This window comes from Salmo salar, chromosome 09 (genome assembly GCF_965601325.2).
Source record: "Salmo salar chromosome 09, fSalSal1, whole genome shotgun sequence".
Taxonomy (NCBI): domain Eukaryota; kingdom Metazoa; phylum Chordata; class Actinopteri; order Salmoniformes; family Salmonidae; genus Salmo; species Salmo salar.
Window position 1 is genome coordinate 26,834,984 of NC_138299.1, and position 24,085 is coordinate 26,859,068.

Consider the following 24,085-nt stretch of genomic DNA (forward strand, 5'->3'; position numbering starts at 1 on the left):
TAAACTGTGTGGATCAATACAAAAATAAAGAAATGTATAGAACTATCTCTGGGGATATGTGTCAGTCATTTACTTCCTTTGAGGAATCGTGGTCTTGTGGAGGATAGGCTAAGAGCTCTGTATTCACACATGTACAGGGCATTTGGAAAGTATTCAGACCACTTAACTTTTTTCCACATTGTTACAGCCTTATTCTAAATTTGCTACAATTATTTTCCCCCCTACATCAATCTACCCACAATACCCCATAAATGACAAAGTGAAAACAGGTTTAGAATTTTTTGCAAATGTATAAAAACAAAAACAAATGAAATACCTAATTTACATAAGTATTCAGACCCTTTGCTATGAGACTAGACATTGAGCTCAGGTGCATCCTGTTTCCATTGATTCCTTGAGATGTTTCTACAACTTGATTGGAGTCCACCTGTATTAAATTCAATTGATTGGACATGATTTGGAAAGGCACACACCTGTCTATATAAGGTCCCACAGTTGACAGTGCATGTCAGAGCAAAAACCAAGCCATGAGGTGAAAGGAATTGTCCATAGAGCGCTAAGATTGTATCGATTCACAGATCTGGGGCACGGTACCCAAGAACACAGTGGCCTCCATCATTCTTAAATGGAAGAAGTTTGGAACCACCAAGACTCTTCCTAGAGCTGGCCGCCCGGCCAAACTGAGCAATTCGGGGAGAAGGGCCTTGGTCAGGGAGGTGACCAAGAACCCGATGGTCACTCTGACAGAGCTCCAGACTTCCTCTGTGGAGATGGGGGAACCTTCCAGAAGGACAACCATCTCTGCAGCACTCCACCAATCAGGCCTTTATGGTAGAGCGGCCAGATGGAAGCCACTCCTCAGTAAAAGGCACGACAGCCCGCTTGGAGTTTGCCAAAAAGGCATTTAATGGACTCTCAGAGCATGAGAAACAAAATTCTCTGGTCTGATGAAACCAATAATGAATTATTTAGCCTGAATGCCAAACATCACATCTGGAGGAAACCTAGCACCATCCCTATGGTGAAGAATGGTGGTTGCAGCATCATGCTGTGGGGATGTTTTTCAGCAGCAAGGACTGGGAGACTAGTCAGGATCGAGGGAAAGATGAATGGATCAAAGTACAGAGAGAGATCCTTGATGAAAACCTGCTCCAGAGTGCTCAGGATCTCAGACTTGGTGAAGGTTCACCTTCCAACAGGAAACGACCCTAAGCACACAGCCAAGAAAACGCAGGAGTTGCTTCAGGACAAGTCTCTGAATGTCCTTGAGTGGCCCAGCCAGAGCCCAAACTTGAACCCAATCTATCATCTTTGGAGAGACCTGAAAATAGCTGTGCAGCGAAGTTGCCCATCCAACCTGATAGAGATTGAGAGGATTTGCTGAGAAGAACGGGAGAAACACCCCAAATACAGGTGTGCCAAGCTTGTAGCGTCATACCCAAGAAGACTCAAGGCTGTAATCGCTGCCAAAGGTGCTTCAACAAAGTACTGAGTCAAGGGTCTGAATACTTACGTAAATGTGATCTGTTTTTTTAATTTTTTAAATTATAAATGACAAAACAAACAGTTATTGCCTTGTCATTATGGCGCACTGTATGTGGATTGATGAGGGGAAAAAACGATTTATGAAGAAGGCTGTAACCTAAAATAAACGTGGAAAAAGTCCAGAGGTCTGAATACTTTGATTGCACTGTATGTGGTGAGTCAATAAAGTCATTACCTATGGCGTTAGGTAACTGCCAAAGGAAACAAGTAAATGAGGGATAAAGTATATTGAAAGCAGGTGAGTTAATTAAGCAATTAGGGTCATGGGTAAAAATGTCCCGTTGCCCATTATTTTGCTCACCATGGCTAGAAGAGATCTCAGTGAATTTGAAAGAGGGGTCTCAAAGGAGCATAGGGGGTTTAAAGTGTGTGTGTGTCAGTCACCAGATCTCAACCCAAATGAAACTTATGGGAGATTCTGGAGCGGCGTCTCAGACAGCGTTTTTTACCACCATCAACAAAACACAAAATTATGGAATTTCTTGTGGAAGAACGGTGGTGTCGCATCGCATCCCTCCAAGAGAGTTCCAGACACTTGTAGAATCTACAGTATGCCAAAGAGCATTGAAGCTGTTCTGGCAGCTCGTGGTGGCCAAACACCGTATTAAGACACTCTATGTTAGGGTTTCCTTTATTTTGGCAGTTACCTGTATTCCTAGGCAGTGTAGGTGTTGATGATTTCAGCTCATTAGATCTCCCATATGTTTCATGTCTATGTCTAAGTCATTATATTAAATCCTTAAGTGCTTCTCTGATTATCCTTTCTATTCCCATAATCTCATATAACAAATCTTACCATTAATCTTCACACTAGTGGGAGTGAAATGAAAGCTCCAACCAGACTCTCTGTAAAATGATCAGCTGTCACCCTCTCCACTATAACCTACAATACAAATACAGAATGGAATAGAATTACAGCAGCCATGAAGGTTTTAAATTATATCACTGAAGCTCTTGACAAAAAACAGCATTGTGTCTCACTTTTTATTGATCTCTCTAAGGCTTTTGATACAGTTGATCATGCTATACTAAGGCAGAGATTGTCAAGTGTAGGTCTTTCAGAGCATGCAGTTGCATGGTTTGTTAACTGTCTGATAGTGCACTCAATTTGATGGGCTTAGGTCTGTTAAATTGTCTGTCTTTAATGGTGTGCCCCAAGGCTCTGTACTTGGTCCTCTCTTATTCACTATTTATATAAATAATTTAGACAAAAATGTCCAAAATGCACAACTTCATATTTATGCTGATGATACTGTTATTTACTGTTGTGCCTCATCTCTTACAAAAGTTTTCCAGAACTTGCAAACTGCTTTTTATACTGTTCAACATACCTTGTGTCAATTGAAGCTTATCCTCAATACTGACAAAACTAAACTAATGGTGTTTTCTAAAGCAAGAAATAGACCTCTGAACCTTTCACCTATTACTACCTGTCAGGGCAAGGAGATTGAGGTTGTAACCTCATAAATATCTTGGAATTTTGATTGATGATGGCCTCTCTTTTAAAATGCATATTCAACAACTTACAAAAAAATTGAAGCTGAAATTGGGATTTTATTTTAGGAATAAGGCCCGTTTTTCTTTTGAAGCCAGAAGGAGGCTAGTATCAGCTACATTTATGCCTTTACAAGACTATGGGGATATTTTATATATGAATGCTCAGTGTTTGAGATCAATTGACACCCTTTACCATGGAACTTTGAGATGTATTTTAAACTGCAAAACCCTTACGCACCACTGCACTTTGTATACCAGGATTGGCTGGCCTTCTCTAGTCACTCGTAGGCTCAGTCACTGCTATACTTTTATTTACAAAGCCATTTTGGGTTTACTACCTTTTTATTTGGGCATTTTTATTGTTCAGAAATGTGGTGGGTACTCTCTTCGTTCGCTGGACTTTATCCTGCTAACTGTTCCAAATGTCCGAACTGAATTTGGTAAAAGGGCATTTAAGTACTCTGCGCCATCGTCTTGGAACGCCTTACAAAATACTTTTAAACTGGAAGAACTTGTCCCGATTGGTATTTTTAAATCACTGATGAATGATCTTGGGACTGATTCCCTGACATGTCAATGTTTTTAATTTGCTGTTTTTGATTTTGTTATACTCTTGTGAATTCTATGGTTTTTACTAGAGTACTTGTAGTTTTTCATGTTGTTTGTCTAATTTTTGTAATGACTTGGCGCTGCCTATCTTGGCCAGGACGCTCTTGAAAAATAGATTTTAAATCTCAAATGAGCCCTTCCTGGTTAAATAAAGGTTAAATAAAATAAAATAAAAAAACTCTTTAAAAGGGAATTTTTCTTGTGCTTGTATGCTAATATCCGCAGTACTGACAGTAATGCCAAAGTACTAGGATTAATGAAATGTTTATGTACTGCTTTGGAATGAAGTATATGGTTTACTAATGGGTTTAAAAGTCCTCCTTATGTAGGTACCCTTGAAATAAAGTGTGGGTTTGTTTTTGTTGGCCTTTGTAATGTCTGTGAGTCAAATAAGTCTCCATGTCAAAATAACACCTCTGGACAAGACACCCACTGTGGGAGCAATGTTCTAAATTGTAGCCTTGCCCATTTGTGATTAGTAACCTTAGCAGAAAGCCTAAATGTTAATTGCCATCATTGGATCTGGTATACATTTTTAGGTCTAGTTTTATGTTGTAGATTTTGGTCTGTGGAGAACTGACAATCAAGGTCCCATACTGGTTGGTCAAATAAGCACCTATTACAATGACTGGCTGCGCTTCAAAATGGGGTAACAGCACCCTCTAGAGGGAAGAGATGAAACTTCAAGGTGACTTCAAAAAAGTAAATCACTGACCCTCACATTAAAGCAATTGGATAATACTTAAAACTCAATTGTAAAACTCAGTTTATTACTGCATTGCGAATAAAATAACCAAATTCATAAAATATTGTATGAATGTTGAAGAGCGGTTATGAAAAGTAAGTAATAAGAATGAAACATGCCTGACATAATGGCAACTCATTATACTTTTATGAAATGGAAAGTATTTGAAAGCTCTGATTTGGTGACCATGACAATGTTACAGTGAGGGAAAAAAAGTATTTGATCCCCTGCTGATTTTGTACGTTTGCCCACTGACAAAGAAATTATCAGTCTATAATTTTAATGGTAGGTTTATTTGAACAGTGAGAGACAGAATAACAACAAAAAAATCCAGAAAAACGCATGTTAAAAATGTTATAAAATGATTTGCATTTTAATGAGGGAAATAAGTATTTGACCCCCTCTCAAGCAGAAAGGTTTCTGGTTCCCAGGTGTCTGAGATTAGGAGCACTCTTAAAGGGAGTGCTCCTAATCTCAGCTTGTTACCTGTATAAAAAGACACCTGTCCACAGAAGCAATCAATCAATCAGATTCCAAACTCTCCACCATGGCCAAGACCAAAGAGCTCTCCAAGGATGTCAGGGACAAGATCGTAGACCTACACAAGGCTGGAATGGGCTACGAGACCATCGCCAAGCAGCTTGGTGAGAAGGTGACAACAGTTGGTGCGATTATTCGCAAATGGAAGAAACCCAAAAGAACTGTCAATCTCCCTCGGCCTGGGGCTCCATGCAAGATCTCACCTCGTGGAGTTGCAATGATCATGAGAACGGTGAGGAATCAGCCCAGAACTACACGGGAGGATCTTGTCAATGATCTCAAGGCAGCTGGGACCATAGTCACCAAGAAAACAATTGGTAACACACTACGCCGTGAAGGACTGAAATCCTGCAGCGCCCGCAAGGTCCCCCTGCTCAAGAAAGCACATATACATGCCCGTCTGAAGTTTGCCAATGAACATCTGAATGATTCAGAGGACAACTGGGTGAAAGTGTTGTGGTCAGATGAGACCAAAATGGAGCTCTTTGGCATCAACTCAACTCACTGTGTTTGGAGGAGGAGGAATGCTGCCTATGACCCCAAGAACACCATCTCCACCGTCAAACATGGAGGTGGAAACATTATGCTTTGGGGGTGTTTTTCTGCTAAGGAGACAGGACAACTTCACCGCATCAAAGGGACGATGAACAGGGCCATGTACCGTCAAATCTTGGGTGAGAACCTCCTTCCCTCATCCAGGGCATTGAAAATGGGTCGTGGATGGGTATTCCAGCATGCCAATGACCCAAAACACATGGCCAAGGCAACAAAGGAGTGGCTGAAGAAGAAGCACATTAAGGTTCTGGAGTGGTCTAGCCAGTCTCCAGACCTTAATCCCATAGAAAATCTGTGGAGGGAGCTGAAGGTTCGAGTTGCCAAACGTCAGCCTCAAAACCTTAATGACTTGGAGAAGATCTGCAAAGAGGAGCGGGACAAAATCCCTCCTGAGATGTGTGCAAACCTGGTGGCCAACTACAAGAAACGTCTGACCTCTGTGATTGCCAACAAGGGTTTTGCCACCAAGTACTAAATCCTGTTTTGCAGAGGGGTCAAATACTTATTTCCCTCATTAAAATGCAAATCATTTTATAACATTTTTGACATGCGTTTTTCTGGATTTTTTTGTTTTTTTATACTGTCTCTCACTGTTCAAATAAACCTACCATTAAATGTATAGACTGATCATTTCTTTGTCAGTGGGCAAACGTACACAATCAGCAGGGGATCAAATACTTTTTCCCCCTCACTGTATAGGTTGCCATTGTTGTAGGCTGTCATGATATGCTGCAACCGGTGATATACTGTAGGTGTAGCTACTACTGCTTATGGCTTTATACATTATCCAGCTCTACATGAAGTCCTTAGGGGCTACAGGATGGTTGTTACTGGATGGGCCAAAGAGCTATGGCAATTACAAGTGGCATAGAGAGAGATTATTTCCTGGTGGTTCCTGGGGTTGAAATGGCATATATTATATCATACTATATATAATATTATAAAAAATTATCCGAAGTCACAGAATAACTAAAGAATCATTAGTGCTGTTTCCATTGTAGGCAGAAGATCAAAAGCAATCACTAATAAATGTATACTTTGCAAAAAAGCATCACTGTAAGTCAAATATAAAACCATTTCTAACAAGGAATGTACAAATAACAAGTTGCAAAAAGTACTCCACAATATAAAAACAGATTCTTTTGAATTGCAAACCCAAAGTTTTAATCATGTTAACACAGACTAATTGATTCATGACATGATAAGAAAGTCTTGATTACATCCACTTGAAGTTTAGGGCCATAGCACAGAACAAGTTTAAAAATAGCTAAAAAGCTAATTGGTATAATAAATTAAAATGGCGTAACATAATTAAGGATAACAGCAATTACAATACTGTATAAGGGCACAGAGAAATGTTGACTTTTTAAATATCAAATTAATTCCCTGCCATTAAATAAATCAACAAAATAATTTTCTTTATAAGAGCACTCTGAACATCTTACATTTCTATGAATGGTATTCATTTGCGTTTTGATGTTTGCATGTTCACCTGTGTGGCTATGGCAGGTGTCTTTGTGTGTGTGTGGGGGTTTCCAGAGAAAGTAGTGTTGTGAAAGTGTTGCCTGATTTTAGGTCCAGGACGGTTCTGTTGAAGGTTTTGTATATAGTCATGAGTTTTTCCAAGACTGTGTCACGCAGTCATTGCAGCTCCGTAAACAAATGCACCCACAATGAAATGTAGACCCCCAAAAATGTTATAGACAAGGCATTTGGTGCATTTTCAGACCACAAACTTGTTTTTGGTGGTGGAGCCGCTCTTGGTGGCGGTGTCAGAGTGTGACTGGTAGCCAATGGTCATCTTGATGGGGATTCCCAAGCGCTCCTTATACACTCTCCTGTTGTCACACAGATTGCCATATTTGAAGGGAGGTGGTAGCAACAAACTTTTTGGTATTGGATCTTAGTAATTTAACCAAGCCCAAAATAATTTACAAATACTAAGACTATACACACTTTAGTAAGTCAGCGCATTTTCCTGAGTCCTGATCAAAGTTGGAGTGATAACTAACAAACATTGACTTCACATTGATCTAACTTACCCGATGTGTGTTATGGCTTCCCTGTTGTCAAAATCTGCCGTCCAGATGGCGATTTTGTCTCCTTTCGAGCGAATATTGACTACTGCTCCGCACACTTCGTCACTATAGTCATCAAAAGTCTCCCCAACAAGGCAGAGAAGCTGGACAGGTGAAGTGTCAGGAAAAATATGGATCCACACATTAACATTTCAGTGGCATCACAGAATTCCTTAATCCAGCCACACAGGGAGAAGGTCAAGGTTGCATTTCATTCCAAATTGTCTGCACGCCCCCACACACACACACTAACTCACGGTTTCTAGCCAGAAGCGGTCCAGGTCTTGTCTCCTCTGCTGCTTGCTGAGAGTGATCAGCCAGCGCCCTCCGCGCTTGTTCCGCTCATCCTCCCACATGGGCTCAATGCCATCCTGTCACACCAGAGAAGAGACACTGCTTTACTTGCATTAACAAGGCCATGGCTGAACAGTCCTGAACAACTTTCTTCCAGGTACAATTCTTAATTAAGTTGCAAAGATACCATGTAGTAACATGGAATAAAATGAGTTCCTTGTCTTCTTTTTGAAATGCAACAAACCTACCTTAAAGAGGGAGTAGTCGCATCCAGATATCAGATTGCTTGACAACTGAATATGATTATAGAGACTGAAATGACAAGATAATTTCGTAAGTACAATACACAATTGCAGTGTATTATTGACAACTGAATGCTATCAAGATGATGAATGAAGACCAATTTTGGTATAATCGCAAATCATCCTTTTCATATTCATTCAATCCTTGTCATCACAAAACAAGAACAACTTTAGTCTTATTGATTCTTACGCCCAGAAATCTTCAACAGTGTCAAATGTGGAGATGAGGCAGAGGTTCGCCTGCCATGTTTTGGTCTTATCATTTTTGAAGAACCAAAGAGACCATCTGTTGGGGCAAAACAGAAATGGGATTTGCATAAGGTAAACACTGGCTAATTAAACGCATGCTAAACAAATGTAATCAACAGCCTATAAGCCTCAAAGCAAATTAGGACCTTATGGATGAGGGGAAAAACATTGACACGGTTCATTGCTTTGTGACATTCATTCAGTGTAAAATCCTTAGGCAATTCAACTGCGCTTGATTGCAATAAGGGCAATGCATGGTTGGTAATCACACACAGACAGCCTCAGCTTGGTGGTATAAACACTCATAAGCCAAAGTCACATCTTTAGGTTTGGGTCATGATACCACTACTGTGAATTCACCATGCCTGAGACCTGGGGGGATGCAAACTCAAAGAGGTAACACACAAGATTGAATTGGTGCTTTGCATTGGCAGCTGTGCAACACTGAAAACTGGTGGGATCTACGTGATACTTTACATCAGATGAATATCCACCACTCTTACAGAAAACAACTCCCCGGAGGCATTTTGCATGAAAAGTTTCCTTACAACGCAGCAGCAGCCTGTATGAACAAGGGTTTTTAAAGAGCAGTAGCCTGGGTCAGCTTACTTGTTCTGGAGGGGGTGTTTGATATAGCTCTCAGGGCTCACTATCTCCTGACCAGTCTCTGCTTCTTCTCCTCCTTCAGCATGTTGGGGATTTAAATTGATCTCCTAGTGGAAAACAATTTGAAACAAGTAAGAAGCGTGACCTTGCAGGACTGTCATGCCTTGGGTCATTGGCATGTTTTTTGTAGTTTTTTTGTAATACAAAGCTGGGTTGATGGTGAGTATAGGTAACAATCAATGAAACGTGATGTTTGTATGCTTTTCCTCATGACCTCGGACGGAAGTTTCTTTTGCAACATATTCTATTTTTTTAAAACTTTATATAGACACTAATCACATAGATGGTCCAACATTATTTAACCTCTCTTGGGTAGGGGGCAGTATTTTGACGTCCGGATGAAAAGCGTGCCCGTAGTAAACTGCCTGCTACTCAGGCTCAGAAGGTAGGATATGCATATTATTAGTAGATTTGGATAGAAAACACTGAAGTTTCTAAAACTGTTTGAATGATGTGTGTAAGTATAACAGAACGCATATGGCAGGCAAAAACCTGAGAAAAATCCAATCAGGAAGTGTGGAAATCTGAGGTTTGTAGTTTTTCAAGTGATTGCCTATACAGTATACCGTGACTTTGGGATCATTTTGCACTTCCTAAGGCTTCCACTAGATGTCAACAGTCTTTAGAATGTTGTTTCATGCTTCTACTGTGAATAGGGAGAGAATAAGAGCTGGAAGTAGATGAGTGAGAAAATGACATGAGCTCTGTGGCATGCGCTCACGTGTGAGTTAGCTGTGTTCCTTTTCTTTTTGAAGACAAAGGTCTTGTCCGGTTGGAATATTATGGAAGATTTATGATAAAAACATCCTAAAGATTGATTCTATACATCGTTTGACATGTTTCTACGAACTATAATATAACCTTTTTGACTTTTCGTCTGAACTTACTGCGCGAGCACAGTGCATTTGGAGTACTCGACCAAACGCGCAAACAAAAAGGAGGTATTTGGACATATATATGGACTTTATCGAAACAAATGGACACAGCGGTTGCATTAAGGAGAAGTTTATCTGTAATTCTGTGCATAACACTTGTATCGTTTATCAAAGTTTATGATGAGTATTTCTGTAAATTGATGTGCTCATTCACCGGAATTTTTGGGAGGCAAAACATTTCTGAACATTACACGCCAATGTAAAATGGGGTTTTTGGATATAAATATGAACTTGATCGAGCAAAACATACATGTATTGTGTAACATGAAGTCCTATGAGTGCCATCTGATGAAGATCAAAGGTTAGTGAAACCCCACCTCTTTAAGGAATATCTTTAAGGAATACCTGGGATAGGATTAAGTAATCCTTCTAACCCCCCTCACCCTCCCCCCCCCCAAAAAAATATAAATGTACTATTGTAAAGTGGTTGTTCCACTGGATATCATAAGGTGAATGCACCAATTTGTAAGTCGCTCTGGATAAGAGCGTCTGCTAAATGACGTAAATGTAAATGTAATTAATTTTAGCTGTATTTCTGGCTTTTGTGACGCCTCTCCTTGCTTGGAAAATGGCTGTGTGGTTTTTCTTGTCTTGGTGCTGTCCTAACATAATCTAATGCTATGCTTTCGCCGTAAAGCCTTTTTGAAATCGGACACAGTGGTTGGATTAACGAGAAGATTATCTTTAAAATGGTGTATATTACTTGTATGTGTGAGAAATTTAAATTATAAGATTTTTGTTGTTTTGAATTTGGCGCTCTGCTATTTGACTGGCTGTTGGCGAGGTGGGACGCTACCGTCCCACGTGCCCTAGAGAGCTATCCACTTAAGATGAACGTGCGCAGGTAACCTACTTTTTGAAGTGATTTGTTTGACAATCAGATGAAAACATCATGACTGGTTGTGTTCATGACACATTAAAAGGTAATACATTTCCAAAGTTAAATAACCCTGCTCTAGAGGTTTAACTCTTAAAGGCTCTATATGCTCAATCTGACGTCTGCAGTGGCCGTACAGCATTTACTGCAATGCGGACTCCGCAGAAGTCAGAGCAAACATACTTTTTACTTTTTGCTGTTGTGAAAGAAGTTGTCATGGAAGTGAGTTTATGTTTATACAGGACCTCCTGCCCTCACATACGTCAAACAATTACAGTGCATTCGGGAAGTATTCAAACCCCTTCCCCATTTTGTTACGTTACAGCCGTATTCTAAAATGGATTAAATCTTTTTTCCCCTCAATCTACACACAATACCCCATAATGACAAAGCAAAAACAAGTTTAGAATTTTTTGCTCAAATAAAAAAAAAAGACATTCCTTATTTACATAAGTATTCAGACCGTTTGCTATTAGACTCGAAATTGAGCTCAGGTGCATCCTGTCTCCATTGATCATCCTTAAGATGTTTTTACAACTTGATTGAAGTCCACCTATGGAAGATTTTATTGATTGGACATGATTTGGAAAGGCACACACCTGTCTATATAAGGTCCAACAGTTGACAGTGCATGTCAAAGCAAAAACCAAGCCATGAGGTCGAAGGAATTGTCCGTAGAGCTCAGAGACACAGATCATGGGAAGGGGTACTGGCCAACAGCATCCCTACGTTGAATCATGGTGGTGGTAGCATGGGGATGTTTTTCGAGCGGCAGGGACTGGGAGGCTAGTTAGGATTGAGGGAAAGATGAACAATTTAATCAATTTCAGAATGAGACTAACATAACAAAATGTGGGCAAAATGAAGGGGTCTGAATACTTTCCGAATGCACTGTATAATGGAAAAACAGAGTAAAAAAAAATCTAAAGGAAGTTGTTTTGAGAGATATGAAAGATCCGGAATGATTTTAAACCCCCCTTTTTTGGCACTAAACTACTTCCATAGCCTATATACTTCCATTCATTATTGAATTTCTTACTGGTACTGGGCTACCTTCAGAGTCTTGAGAATTGGGGGTTGTCCTAGAGCAAAACACCTTTCCATGAAGGGGTCATATTAGTGTGTAGCGCAAACTGCTTGGATGCTACAGACAGAAGTTGGCAGATCGGCTGAACCGACTTTAGAAGCTTGTGGGGGTCGTAGAGCCAAACGGCGAACACTATCATGTTCGTGAGTCTCATCGATCCATAGAGAGGTCGTAAATAGTTTGTTTGCCAAATTGTTCGGACACAAGACGTTTGTAAGAACACTGATTTTAGGGATGTCTCCTGGTCTGACAAACACTACTGTAACTCTGCCACCCTCCACCGCTGATGTGGAAGTCTGACAATGGCGGATGCGGTGGATTGAGACGCAGCCCATGCAAATAAACATCTAGCTTAAACAGACATTTCTATGGGGATTGTTGTATTATGCTAATTATATTTCTGTGGGGACATTGACTCTAGGGGTTTTTAAATTGTCTTTAATATAAAGCCCATAAAAAATAGTATAGGTCCTATAAAAAAAAGACTCCCCGACTGTCATGGTATAATTCAGACTCTGGATGACGCTTAAGTGAATTTGCTGCTGTATGCTAATACCCTTACATAACATCCTGACCTTGAACGCAAACACTGTAACACGACTTTTGTAATTGATTTATTTGAACAGGGAAATGTACCAAACCTGAGCTGAAGCATTTAAAGAGTTGAACCATCATAATTACATTGAAAAAAATTCAACTTGCATCGATTTAAGGTTCAAAATGTTATGCTCCCCCGCCCCACTCATAATGTTCTGGGCACGTGCACAAGACGGAAGCACATGCCCGCGATTCATGCCAACCAAAGTCTTGCATGTGTTTACATGGTTTTGCGTATATATGCCAGGTGATAGAAATTTCAAAGGCTGTACTGGCACTCTAAAAAGTCTGGTAAATAATACTTTCCTGTGGATATTTTGTCTCAAATGTCAACCAGCAGAAGGACCAACCACACCGACAACCGGTAGAATAAGTTCAAATGTATTTTTTTTTCAACATTCTGGCTTGTAAGGGAACTTTCCATGTTTTTGCAGTACTTTGTTTCCGACTGTATACCAAGAATGTACAGGTAACTGCCGAAATAAAGGAAACACCAACAAAGTTTCTTAATAGGGCGCAGGGCGACCACGAGCCAGAACAGCTTCAATGCACCTTGACATTGATTCTACAAGTGTCTGGAACTGTATTTATTTTATTAATGTAACCTTTATTTAACTAGGCAAGTCAGTTGAGAACACATTTTCTTTGTGTGTGTGTGTGTGTGTGTGTGTGTGTGTGTGTGTGTGTGTGTGTGTGTGTGTGTGTGATATATACACTGCTCAAAAAAATAAAGGGAACACTAAAATAACACATCCTAGATCTGAATGAATGAAATAATCTTATTCAATACTTTTTTCTTTACATAGTTGAATGTGCTGACAACAAAATCACACAAAAATAATCAATGGAAATCCAATTTATCAACCCATGGAGGTCTGGATTTGGAGTCACACTCAACATTAAAGTGGAAAACCACACTACAGGCTGATCCAACTTTGATGTAATGTCCTTAAAACAAGTAAAAATGAGACTCAGTAGTGTGTGTGGCCTCCACGTGCCTGTATGACCTCCCTACAATGCCTGGGCATGCTCCTGATGAGGTGGCGGATGGTCTCCTGAGGGATCTCCTCCCAGACCTGGACTAAAGCATCCGCCAACTCCTGGACAGTCTGTGGTGCAACGTGGCGTTGGTGGATGGAGCGAGACATGATGTCCCAGATGTGCTCAATTGGATTCAGGTCTGGGGAACGGGCGGGCCAGTCCATAGCATCAATGCCTTCCTCTTGCAGGAACTGCTGACACACTCCAGCCACATGAGGTCTAGCATTGTCTTGCATTAGGAGGAACCCAGGGCCAACCGCACCAGCATATGGTCTCATAAGGGGTCTGAGGATCTCATCTCGGTACCTAATGGCAGTCAGGCTACCTCTGGCGAGCACATGGAGGGCTGTGCGGCCCCCCAAAGAAATGCCACCCCACACCATGACTGACCCACCGCCAAACCGGTCATGCTGGAGGATGTTGCAGGCAGCAGAACGTTCTCCACGGTGTCTCCAGACTGTCACATGTGCTCAGTGTGAACCTGCTTTCATCTGTAAAGAGCACAGGGCGCCAGTGGCGAATTTGCCAATCTTGGTGTTCTCTGGCAAATGCCAAACGTCCTGCACGGTGTTGGGCTGTAAGCACAACCCCCACCTGTGGACATCGGGCCCTCATACCACCCTCATGGAGTCTGTTTCTGACCGTTTGAGCAGACACATGCACATTTGTGGCCTGCTGGAGGTCATTTTGCAGGGCTCTGGCAGTGCTCCTCCTTGCACAAAGGCGGAGGTAGCGGTCCTGCTGCTGGGTTGTTGCCCTCCTACGGCCTCCTCCACGTCTCCTGATGTACTGGCCTGTCTCCTGGTAGCGCCTCCATGCTCTGGACACTACGCTGACAGACACAGCACACCTTCTTGCCACAGCTCGCATTGATGTGCCATCCTGGATGAGCTGCACTACCTGAGCCACTTATGTGGGTTGTAGACTCCGTCTCATGCTACCACTAGAGTGAAAGCACCGCCAGCATTCAAAAGTGACCAAAACATCAGCCAGGAAGCATAGGAACTGAGAAGTGGTCTGTGGTTACCACCTGCAGAACCACTCCTTTATTGGGGGTGTCTTGCTAATTGCCTATAATTTCCACCTGTTGTCTATTCCATTTGCACAACAGCATGTGAAATTTATTGTCAATCAGTGTTGCTTCCGAAGTGGACAGTTTGATTTCACAGAAGTGTGATTGACTTGGAGTTACATTGTGTTGTTTAACCTGTTATGGCTAGGGGGCAGTATTTTCACGGCTGGATAAAAAACGTACCCGATTTAATCTGGTTACTACTCCTGCCCAGTAACTAGAATATGCATATAATTATTGGCTTTGGATAGAAAACACTCCAAAGTTTCTAAAACTGTTTGAATGGTGTCTGTGAGTATAACAGAACTCAAATGGCAGGTCAAAACCTGAGAGATTCCTTTACAGGAAGTGGCCTGTCTGACTCTATCTTTTACAAAGGATCTCTGCTCTAACGTGACACTTCCTACGTCTTCCATGGGCGCTCAGAGCCCGGGAAAAACCTGAATGTCGTCATCCCAGCCCCAGGCTGAAACACATTATCGCCTTTCTCAAGTGGCCGATCAAGGGACTGTGGGCTTAGGCGCGTGCCCTGGCCGCCCCCGTCTTTGTGATTTTTCCTCTGTTTGCCGAAAAGGAGATTCCCGGTCGGAATATTATCGCTTTTTTACAAGATAAATTGCATAAAAATTGATTTTAAACAGCGGTTGACATGCTTCGAAGTACGGTAATGGAATATTTAGAAATTTTTTGTCACGATTTGCGCCATGCGCGCGTCCCTGATTTACCATTTCGGATAGTGCCTGGGACGCACAAACAAAACGCCGCTATTCGGATATAACGATGGATTATTTTGGACCAAACCAACATTTGTTATTGAAGTAGCAGTCCTGGGAGTGCATTCTGACGAAGACAACAAAAGGTAATTAAACTTTTATAATAGTAAATCTGATTTTGGTGAAGGCTAAACTTGCCGGGTGTCTAAATAGCTAGCCCGTGATGGCTGGGCTATGTACTTAGAATATTGCAAAATGTGCTTTCACCAAAAAGCTATTTTAAATTCGGACATATCGAGTGCATAGAGGAGTTCTGTATCTATAATTCTTAAAATAATTGTTATGCTTTTTGTGAACGTTTATCGTGAGTAATTTAGTAAATTGTTAGCAAATTCCCCGGAAGTTTGTAGTTAGTATGCTAGTTCTGAACGTCACATGCTAATGTAAAAAGCTGTTTTTTGATATTTACATTTACATTTACATTTTAGTCATTTAGCAGACGCTCTTATCCAGAGCGACTTACAGTATAAATATGAACTTGATTGAACAAAACATGCATGTATTGTATAACATAATGTCCTAGGTGTGTCATCTGATGAAGATCATCAAAAGGTTAGTGCTGCATTTAGCTGTCTTCTGGGTTTTTGTGACATTATATGCTAGCTTGAAAAATGGGTGTCTGATTATTTCTGGCTTGGTACTCTGCTGACATAATCTAATGTTTTGCTTTTGCTGTAAAGCCTTTTTGAAATCGGACAGTGTGGTTAGATAAAGGAGAGTCTTGTCTTTAAAATGCTGTGAAATAGTCATATGTTTGAAAAATTGAAGTTTTTGTATTTTTGAGGAATTTGTAATTCGCGCCACGCCTATCATTGGATATTGGAGCAGGTGTTCCGCTAGCGGAACGTCTAGATGTAAGAGTGTTCCCTTTATTTTTTTGAGCATTTTTCATGGATATAAATAAATATCCATGAAAAATGATGGCAGCTGATTCATGATTTCAACTGGCTGAGAAATGCTGCCTGCCTGTCTGTCTAATCCCGACATCTGACCCATACACGTTCATTACTATGGGTAGGCTGGACAATAGAACGAGTCAAAATTCACCCAAGGCTGAAAAATGGCAAAAGAACATTGGCTAAACTGGAACACTAGCGTGAGCAGAGCCTGTCTTGATTCGAGTGACACTTAAGATTTTTCCATTTAGCCTAAATGGCACCAAAAAAAATTATTCCTTTCTATTTTATCACCACAATTTGTTCTAAGGACGAAACTGAAAAATAACAACTTGTGTAGAAATTTAAACTTCTGCACCTCGATGGTGCCAAGTGTGCTTATGTCTGCATAACACCTTAGCTAACCTGTCTGGGGTATGTGGGACGCTAGCGTCCCACCGGCGGGACACACTGCCAACAGCCAGTGAAATAGCAGGGGGCCAAATTCAAAACAACAAAAATCTCATAATTCAAATTTCTCAAACATACAACTATTTTACACCATTTTAAAGATGAACTTCTCATTAATCCAACCACATTGTCCGATTTCAAAAAGGCTTTACGGCGAAAGCATAGCATTAGATTATGTTAGGACAGCACCAAGACAAGAAAAACCACACAGCCATTTTCCAAGCAAGGAGAGGCGTCACAAAAGCCAGAAATTCAGCTACAATTAATCACTAACCTTTGAAGATCTTCATCAGATGGCACTCATAGGACTTCATGTTACACAATACATGTATGTTTTGCTCGATCAAGTTCATATTTATATCCAAAAACCCCATTTTACATTGGCGTGTAATGTTCAGAAATGTTTTGCCTCCCAAAAATTCCGGTGAATGAGCACATCAATTTACAGAAATACTCATCATAAACTTTGATAAGATACAAGTGTTATGCACAGAATTATAGATAAAATTCTCCTTAATGCAACCGCTGTGTCAGATTTCAAAAAAGCTTTATGGCGAAAACAAACTTTGAAATAATCTGAGTACAGCGTTCAGACACAAAACCAAACCCGCCATTTTATGGAGTCAACAAAACTCAGAAATAATATTATAAATATTCACTTATCTTTGATGATCTTTGTCGGAATGCACTCCCAGGAATCCCAGTTCCCAAATAAATGTTAATTTGTTTCGATAAAGTCCATATATATGTCCAAATGCCTCCTTTTTGTTTGCGCGTTTGGTCGAGTTCTCCAAATGCGCTGTGCTCGCGCAGTAAGTTCAGATGAAAAGTCTAAAAAGTTATTTTACAGTTCGTAGAAACATGTCAAACGATGTATAGAATCAATCTTTAGGATGTTTTTATCATAAATCTTCCATAATATTCCAACCGGACAAGACCTTTGTCTTCAAAAAAGAAAAGGTACACAGCTAACTCCCACGTGAGCGCATGCCACTGAGCTCATGTCATTTTCTCACTCATCTACTTCCAGCTCTTATTCTCTCCCTATTCACAGTAGAAGCATGAAACAACATTCTAAAGACTGTTGACATCTAGTGGAAGCCTTAGGAAGTGCAAAATGATCCCAAAGTCACTGTATACTGTATAGGCAATCACTTGAAAAACTACAAACCTCAGATTTCCACACTTCCTGGTTGGATTTTTCACAGGTTTTTGCCTGCCATATGAGTTATATTATACTCACAGACATCATTCAAACAGTTTTAGAAACTTTTCTATCTAAATCTACTAATAATATGCATATCCTACCTTCTGAGCCTGAGTAGCAGGCAGTTTACTACGGGCACGCTTTTCATCCGGACGTCAAAATACTGCCCCCTACCCTAGAGAAGTTAACACTAGAAGCCTCCTCCCTAAGTTTGTTTTATTCACTGCCCTAGCACACTCTGCCAACCCGGATGTCCTAGCCGTGTCTGAATCCTGGCTTAGGAAGACCACCAAAAACCCTGAAATTGCCATCCCTAACTATAACCTTTTCCGACAATATAGAACTGCCAAAGGGGGCAGAGTTGAAATTTACTGGAGAGATAGCCTGCAGAGTTCTGTCTTACTATCCAGGTCTGTGCCAAACAATTTGAGATTCTACTTTTAAAAATCCACATTTCCAGAAACAAGTCTCTCACCGTTGCCGCTTGCTATAGACAACCTTCTGCCCCCAGCTGTGCCCTGGACACCATATGTGAATTTATTGCCCCCCCCATCTATCTTCAGAGCTCGTGCTGTTAAGTGACCTAAACTGGGACATGCTTAACACCCCGGCCATCCTACAATCTAAGCTTGATGCCCTCAATCGCACACAAATTATCAATGAACCTACCAGGTACAACCCCAAATCCGTAAACACGGGCACCCTCATAGATATCATCCTAACCAACCTGCCCTCCAAATACACCTCTGCTGTCTTCAACCAGGATCTCAGTGATCACTGCCTCATTGCCTGTAATCGGTCAGCGGTCAAACGACCACCCCTCATCACTGTCAAACGCTCCCTAAAACACTTCAGCGAGCAGGCCTTTCTAATTGACCAGGCCCGGGTATCATGGAAGGATATTGACCTCATTCTGTCAGAATCGGATGCCTGGTTATTCTTTAAAAGTGCGTCCCTCACCATCTTAAATAAGCATGCCACATTCAAAAAAATGTAGAACCAGGAACAGATATAGCCCTTGGTTCACTCCAGACTTGACTGCCCTTGACCAGCACAAAAACATCCTGTGGCGTACTGCATTAGCATCGAATAGCCACCGCGATATGCAGCTTTTCAGGGAAGTTAGGAACCAATATACACAGGCAGTTAGGAAAGCAAAGGCTAGCTTTTGCAAACAGAAATTTGCATCCTGTAGCACTAACTCCAAAAAGTTCCGAGGCCACTGTAAAGTCCATGGGGAATATGAGCACCTCCTCCCAGCTGCCCACTGCACTGAGGCTAGGAAACACTATCACCACCGATAAATCCACAATAATTGAGAATTTCAAGAAGCATTTTTCTACGGCTGGCCATGCTTTCCACCTGGCTACCCTTACCCCGGTCAACAGCCCTGCATCCCCCACAGCAACTTGCCCAAGCCTCCCCCATTTCTCCTTCACCCAAATCCAGATAGCTGATATTCTGAAAGAGCTGCAAAATCTGAACCCCTACAAATCAGCCGGGCTAGACAATCTGGACCCTCTCTTTCTAAAATTATCTGCCGAAATTGTTGCAACCCCTATTTCTAGCCTGTTGAACCTCTCTTTCATATCGTCTGAGATCCCCAAAGATTGGAAAGCTGCCGCGGTCATCCCCCTCTTCAAAGGGGGAGACACTCTAGACCCAAACTGCTACAGACCTATATCTATCCTACCCTGCCTTTCTAAGGTCTTGCCTTTCTAAGTCAAGTTAACAGATCACCGACCATTTCAATTCCCACCGTACCTTCTCCGTTATGCAATCTGGTTTCCGAGCTGGTCATGGGTGCACCTCAGCCACGCTCAAGGTCCTAAACAATATCAGTACAAGCTATAGGTACAACTATAGGTACAAGCTAATAACAAGTTATATATGCTATCTTATTGAACAAGCACCTTAACTCAAATAACGATGTGTGCGCTAGGCATCTCTCTCCAGCTCGTTGTGCTGCTTGGCTGGCTAGCTGCTCAACGGTTTCCTCCAGATATTGCCACTGTTCTCGCACACACTGCAGTGCACACTACCACCATCAGTTGTGTGTCTCCACCAGTTCCAGAAAGTCCACTCCTTGCATACGTACTGTAAATATGATGAATCATAGATTGGCAAGGAAATCCTCTTCATCTTCACTGTCCAACTGCATTGTCACGGAGCTGGAACCAGCAGAAGAGGATGGAGTGGCCTTAAAGCTGTATGCTGCTGTGGTGCCAAACTGCTGCAGAACTTCACTTGGTAGTTTATGCTGGTAACAGGTATCACCAGCCAGCTTCAGTCCATTCCGCACCAGGAGTATGGAGTTGCGAGTGTGCAGTGACATTCTCTTTCTTAACTTTGACTTGACCACACTCATTTGGCTGAACAGCCGTTCAACCTCCACATTTGAGTGTGACAAGGAGAGGGCAGCGAGTGCAGCTTTGCACAGTCCTTCAAATGGATTTGACCCGGAAGAGTCCTTGTAGTTCTTCACTTCACTCCAAAACTTGACTGTATTTTCAGTTGAGTCTCACCTAAACAGATTGATGTTTCTCCATTGGGGTGGCAGGTAACCTAGTGGTTAGAGCATTGGACTAGTAAGCGAAAGGTTGCAAATCGAATCCCCGAGCTGACATGGTAAAAATCTGTCGTTCTGCCCCTGAACAAGGTAGTTAACACACTGTTCCTAGCCCGTCATTGAAAATAAGAATTTGTTCTTAACTGACTTGCCTAGTAAAATAAAAAATAGATATATAAAAATGTTGGTAACAATTTTATCAATTGTTTGGGGCTGGTACCCTAGTAGCTCAGCTACTTTAATAATTTCAGTGGTGCCTTTATTGTGCTTTGGCGTTTCCTTAACACTGAACAAAGCCATGTTTTGCAAGGCGTCTAGGTTGTCTGGGAGCCTTGCCTGCAGCTCCTTGCTTAAAGCAACAATGTAGTTGATGCACTGTCTCCGAATTACCTTTTCGTCCTCTGGCGCAAGACTGAGTTGGTACACCGTGCTCTGGAAAAGGTACCCAAGGTATGGTGATGGACTGAGATGTCCATCAATGGCATCCTTCAGGACCTCAATTTTTGCCATAGGGTTGACTACTCTGCTGCAAATTGATGTTAAGAGGTGTACCAGACTGTCCAAAAGCTTGACAGGATCCGTTTGCTCTCCCTCAACTGACTTCACTGCAACTTGTACTTCGGACAGGATTGATTTCAAGAATGTCAGGAAGACATAGTTTGTCTTGTCCATGTACATGGCGTGGAGCAAATCTGCCATGTAGCAATGCTCACTGGCCTTGGTCAACTCAAAGTAGAGTTTCAATACTTCACACTGGCTCAATATACGAGTTACCGCAGGCTCAATCGATAGCCAACGTGTGGCACACACTTTGGTGATCTGCAGGGGTTTCTGGCCACAATTAAATGGTGGCACACACTGCTTTGTATGCCTCGCGCTATTTTGGGGAAATCGAAAACCAGTTGTAGGTTTCCCTGATTAAGTACTCAACACTCCTAGGGATGGTTTCTTTGGATGCTGCACTGACAGCCAATTGTAAAGACTGGCACACACAGCGGATGAGTACCAAATTGGGCAATGCACATTCTTCCTTTAAATCTTGTGCACCCCAGTCATCACGGACGCATTATCAGTGCCAATACCCTGAAGATTCTCTTTTTTAAGGTAATACTTCTCAAGAAACTCAACTACCGCCTTTGCTATTGATCTGGCATCGCCTCTTCCAATTCAACCAACCCGAAAAATGTGGACACAGCGGTTATTTTTTTTTAGCTCTGAAATACCAAATCACCACACCCAGGAATTTCGAGACACTGACATCAGTGTACTCATCCAAAAGGAGACTGAACTTCTCATCCCCCACATCTGATGTTACCCTTTTGAGAAAATAAAGAGCCAGTACTCCCCAAATAATTTCTGTGCATTTGGAAGTATGTTGCTGCCACAGAATCTGAAAAGGCAGCTTTGCAAGCCATACCTAAATGGTCGCATGCTAGCGGGGAATAATGCTCTGCAGTGGCCATTGCCATAGTAGCTTCTGCGCTTTTGCAGTAATCCACTTTCTTAACCAACTGTGGTAATGTAGACTGCGTTGTGGGGTTGTACGGTTTTGATTTATTTATATGCTTTGCTGTTGCACAATGTTTTTTGATGTCATACATTTTTGCAAGCATATCTGATTTGCAGTACGCACAGTATGCTCGACAATCATCCCCAATTACTGGCTTCAGCCACCCTTTAAATTCAGGTACAGACTCCCACTCTTTTCTATACTTCTGGCTGTACAATTTTGATTGAGACATGATTGATGTTGTAAGTTCTGTTCAAGATCAAACATTCGTGACCAACTATATTCATTGGGTTTGTCTCGTCGAACGCATACTACTGCTGCTGCAGTCAGCCAACCAGTGTTGCAAACTCGTTTTCAGGGTAAGTTGCTAGAGGCAGGTTGATTTGTTGCTAAATGACGTTGTGATGTCATTGTGTTATAACTTAAACAGTGTCATAACGTTACTCAAATTGACTGGCCATCTTAGCGAAAAATATGATTTGACATTTGTTCAGGTACAGACTCCCACTCTTTTCTGTACAAGTTTGATTGTGACATGTTGATTGATGTTGTAAATTCTGTTCAAGATCAAACATTTGTGACCAACTATATTCATTGGGTTTGGCTCATCGAACCCGTACTACTGCTGCTGCAGTCAGCCAACAATGATTTGCAATTTGGTGAAATTGCTCCTGGCCTGCTGCTGCCTGTGCACGAGCTGAGCGCCTGCTGCTGACGTCACTCACAGCAGCCAGGCACGTGCAAAAGTTACCAGGCTAGTCTGAAAATTGCCATCACAGGACAGGTCTCATTGCCAAAAATAGCAAAGCACGCATTGTGACGTAGAACGTTCGGCGAAAATGCCCTAAAATAAGGCCTGTTTCTTTCGTGATTACTTAAACTACCGCAAGCAACTGGGACATATGGAAATATTCTTAAACTGGGCTCCACGGCGGATGCAATGAACTAGTCAGGAAAAAAAGCATTGTTAAAAATGTCATGTGTCCAGCCTACGATGGGGCAATTGGAGATCTAATTTGACTATTGAAACAATATTGCAAATGTCGGAGAGACAGACAGCAAGGTTTATACAAATCTCTGCTGTTAAACTAAATGTTAGTCTAAAAGCAATGTGAGAATGTCAAGATGCTTTTTATAGTGGATATCAAGTTTATAATTTGCCTGGCTGGGCTGATGAGACAGTGGATTGCCCAGTCAGATGGATCGGAGTAAATAGGCATTCTAACGTCATAGATTTAGCCGGTGGTAACTTGTGGAATAGACACCGGCTGGAATGCGCTTTTAATCAATCAGCATTAGACCCACCCGTTGTATATTACCTGTATAGCTCAGTGTAATTTTATTAGGCAATCAGCTAGAGATAGCAAGCTAACTAGCCTGAAGTGGGATAAAAAGTCCCAAGAAAGCACAAGCTGACAACTACCTAGCGAGTTACACCATATATAATGCACTATTTATTTTATTAAAACATTTATGATCGAGCATATTTAGCAGCTGTCACACCGTTTACCGAGCTTGGTAGCAAGCCAGATACTAGCTATTATTAAGGCTATTCACATAACCTAGCGAACATTCCCCTCTCACTTTGCCATGCTGCTTGGGTCGTGGCAGAAAAAGTTTCTACAACCGAAAATATGACCATAAACATGCATTTCATTCTAAGTGATTAGATTTGAGCTACTAATACCATATTTGGAGTAATAGTGTATATTTTTGGGAAACGGATTCCGATAAACTTTATTAAATATTTTGGCCGGTAAAGGTACTCACCGGTTCCGTGGTCGCCATCTTATGATTCTTCGCGTAAACGTTGACATTCATTGGACTGACTTGGGGTGTAATCATTAGTCCAAACAGTTGCAAACAGTTTCGTTTTGCAACGAAAGCGATAGTTTCTATTGAACAAATTCAGGTAGTTCCCTCCCCGTTTCGTTCCGTTTGGTTCTATTTGGTTCCTAGTGAATCCACCCCTGTTCCAACGTGACAGGTCC

General features: G+C 41.5%; 1 protein-coding gene across 1 annotated transcript; it reads right to left on the minus strand.

Moving 5' to 3' along the window:
• Positions 1 to 6,631: 6,631 nt before the first annotated feature.
• Positions 6,632 to 24,046, minus strand: eif4eb (eukaryotic translation initiation factor 4eb). The gene is made up of 7 exons (NM_001139619.1): positions 23,865 to 24,046; positions 9,024 to 9,127; positions 8,356 to 8,451; positions 8,112 to 8,175; positions 7,827 to 7,940; positions 7,534 to 7,673; positions 6,632 to 7,329 (listed from the first exon to the last, which is right to left on the minus strand). The coding sequence occupies exons 1-7, from the start codon at positions 23,880 to 23,882 to the stop codon at positions 7,215 to 7,217; spliced, it is 651 nt and encodes a 216-aa protein (NP_001133091.1). The 5' UTR covers positions 23,883 to 24,046; the 3' UTR covers positions 6,632 to 7,214.
• Positions 24,047 to 24,085: the final 39 nt, after the last annotated feature.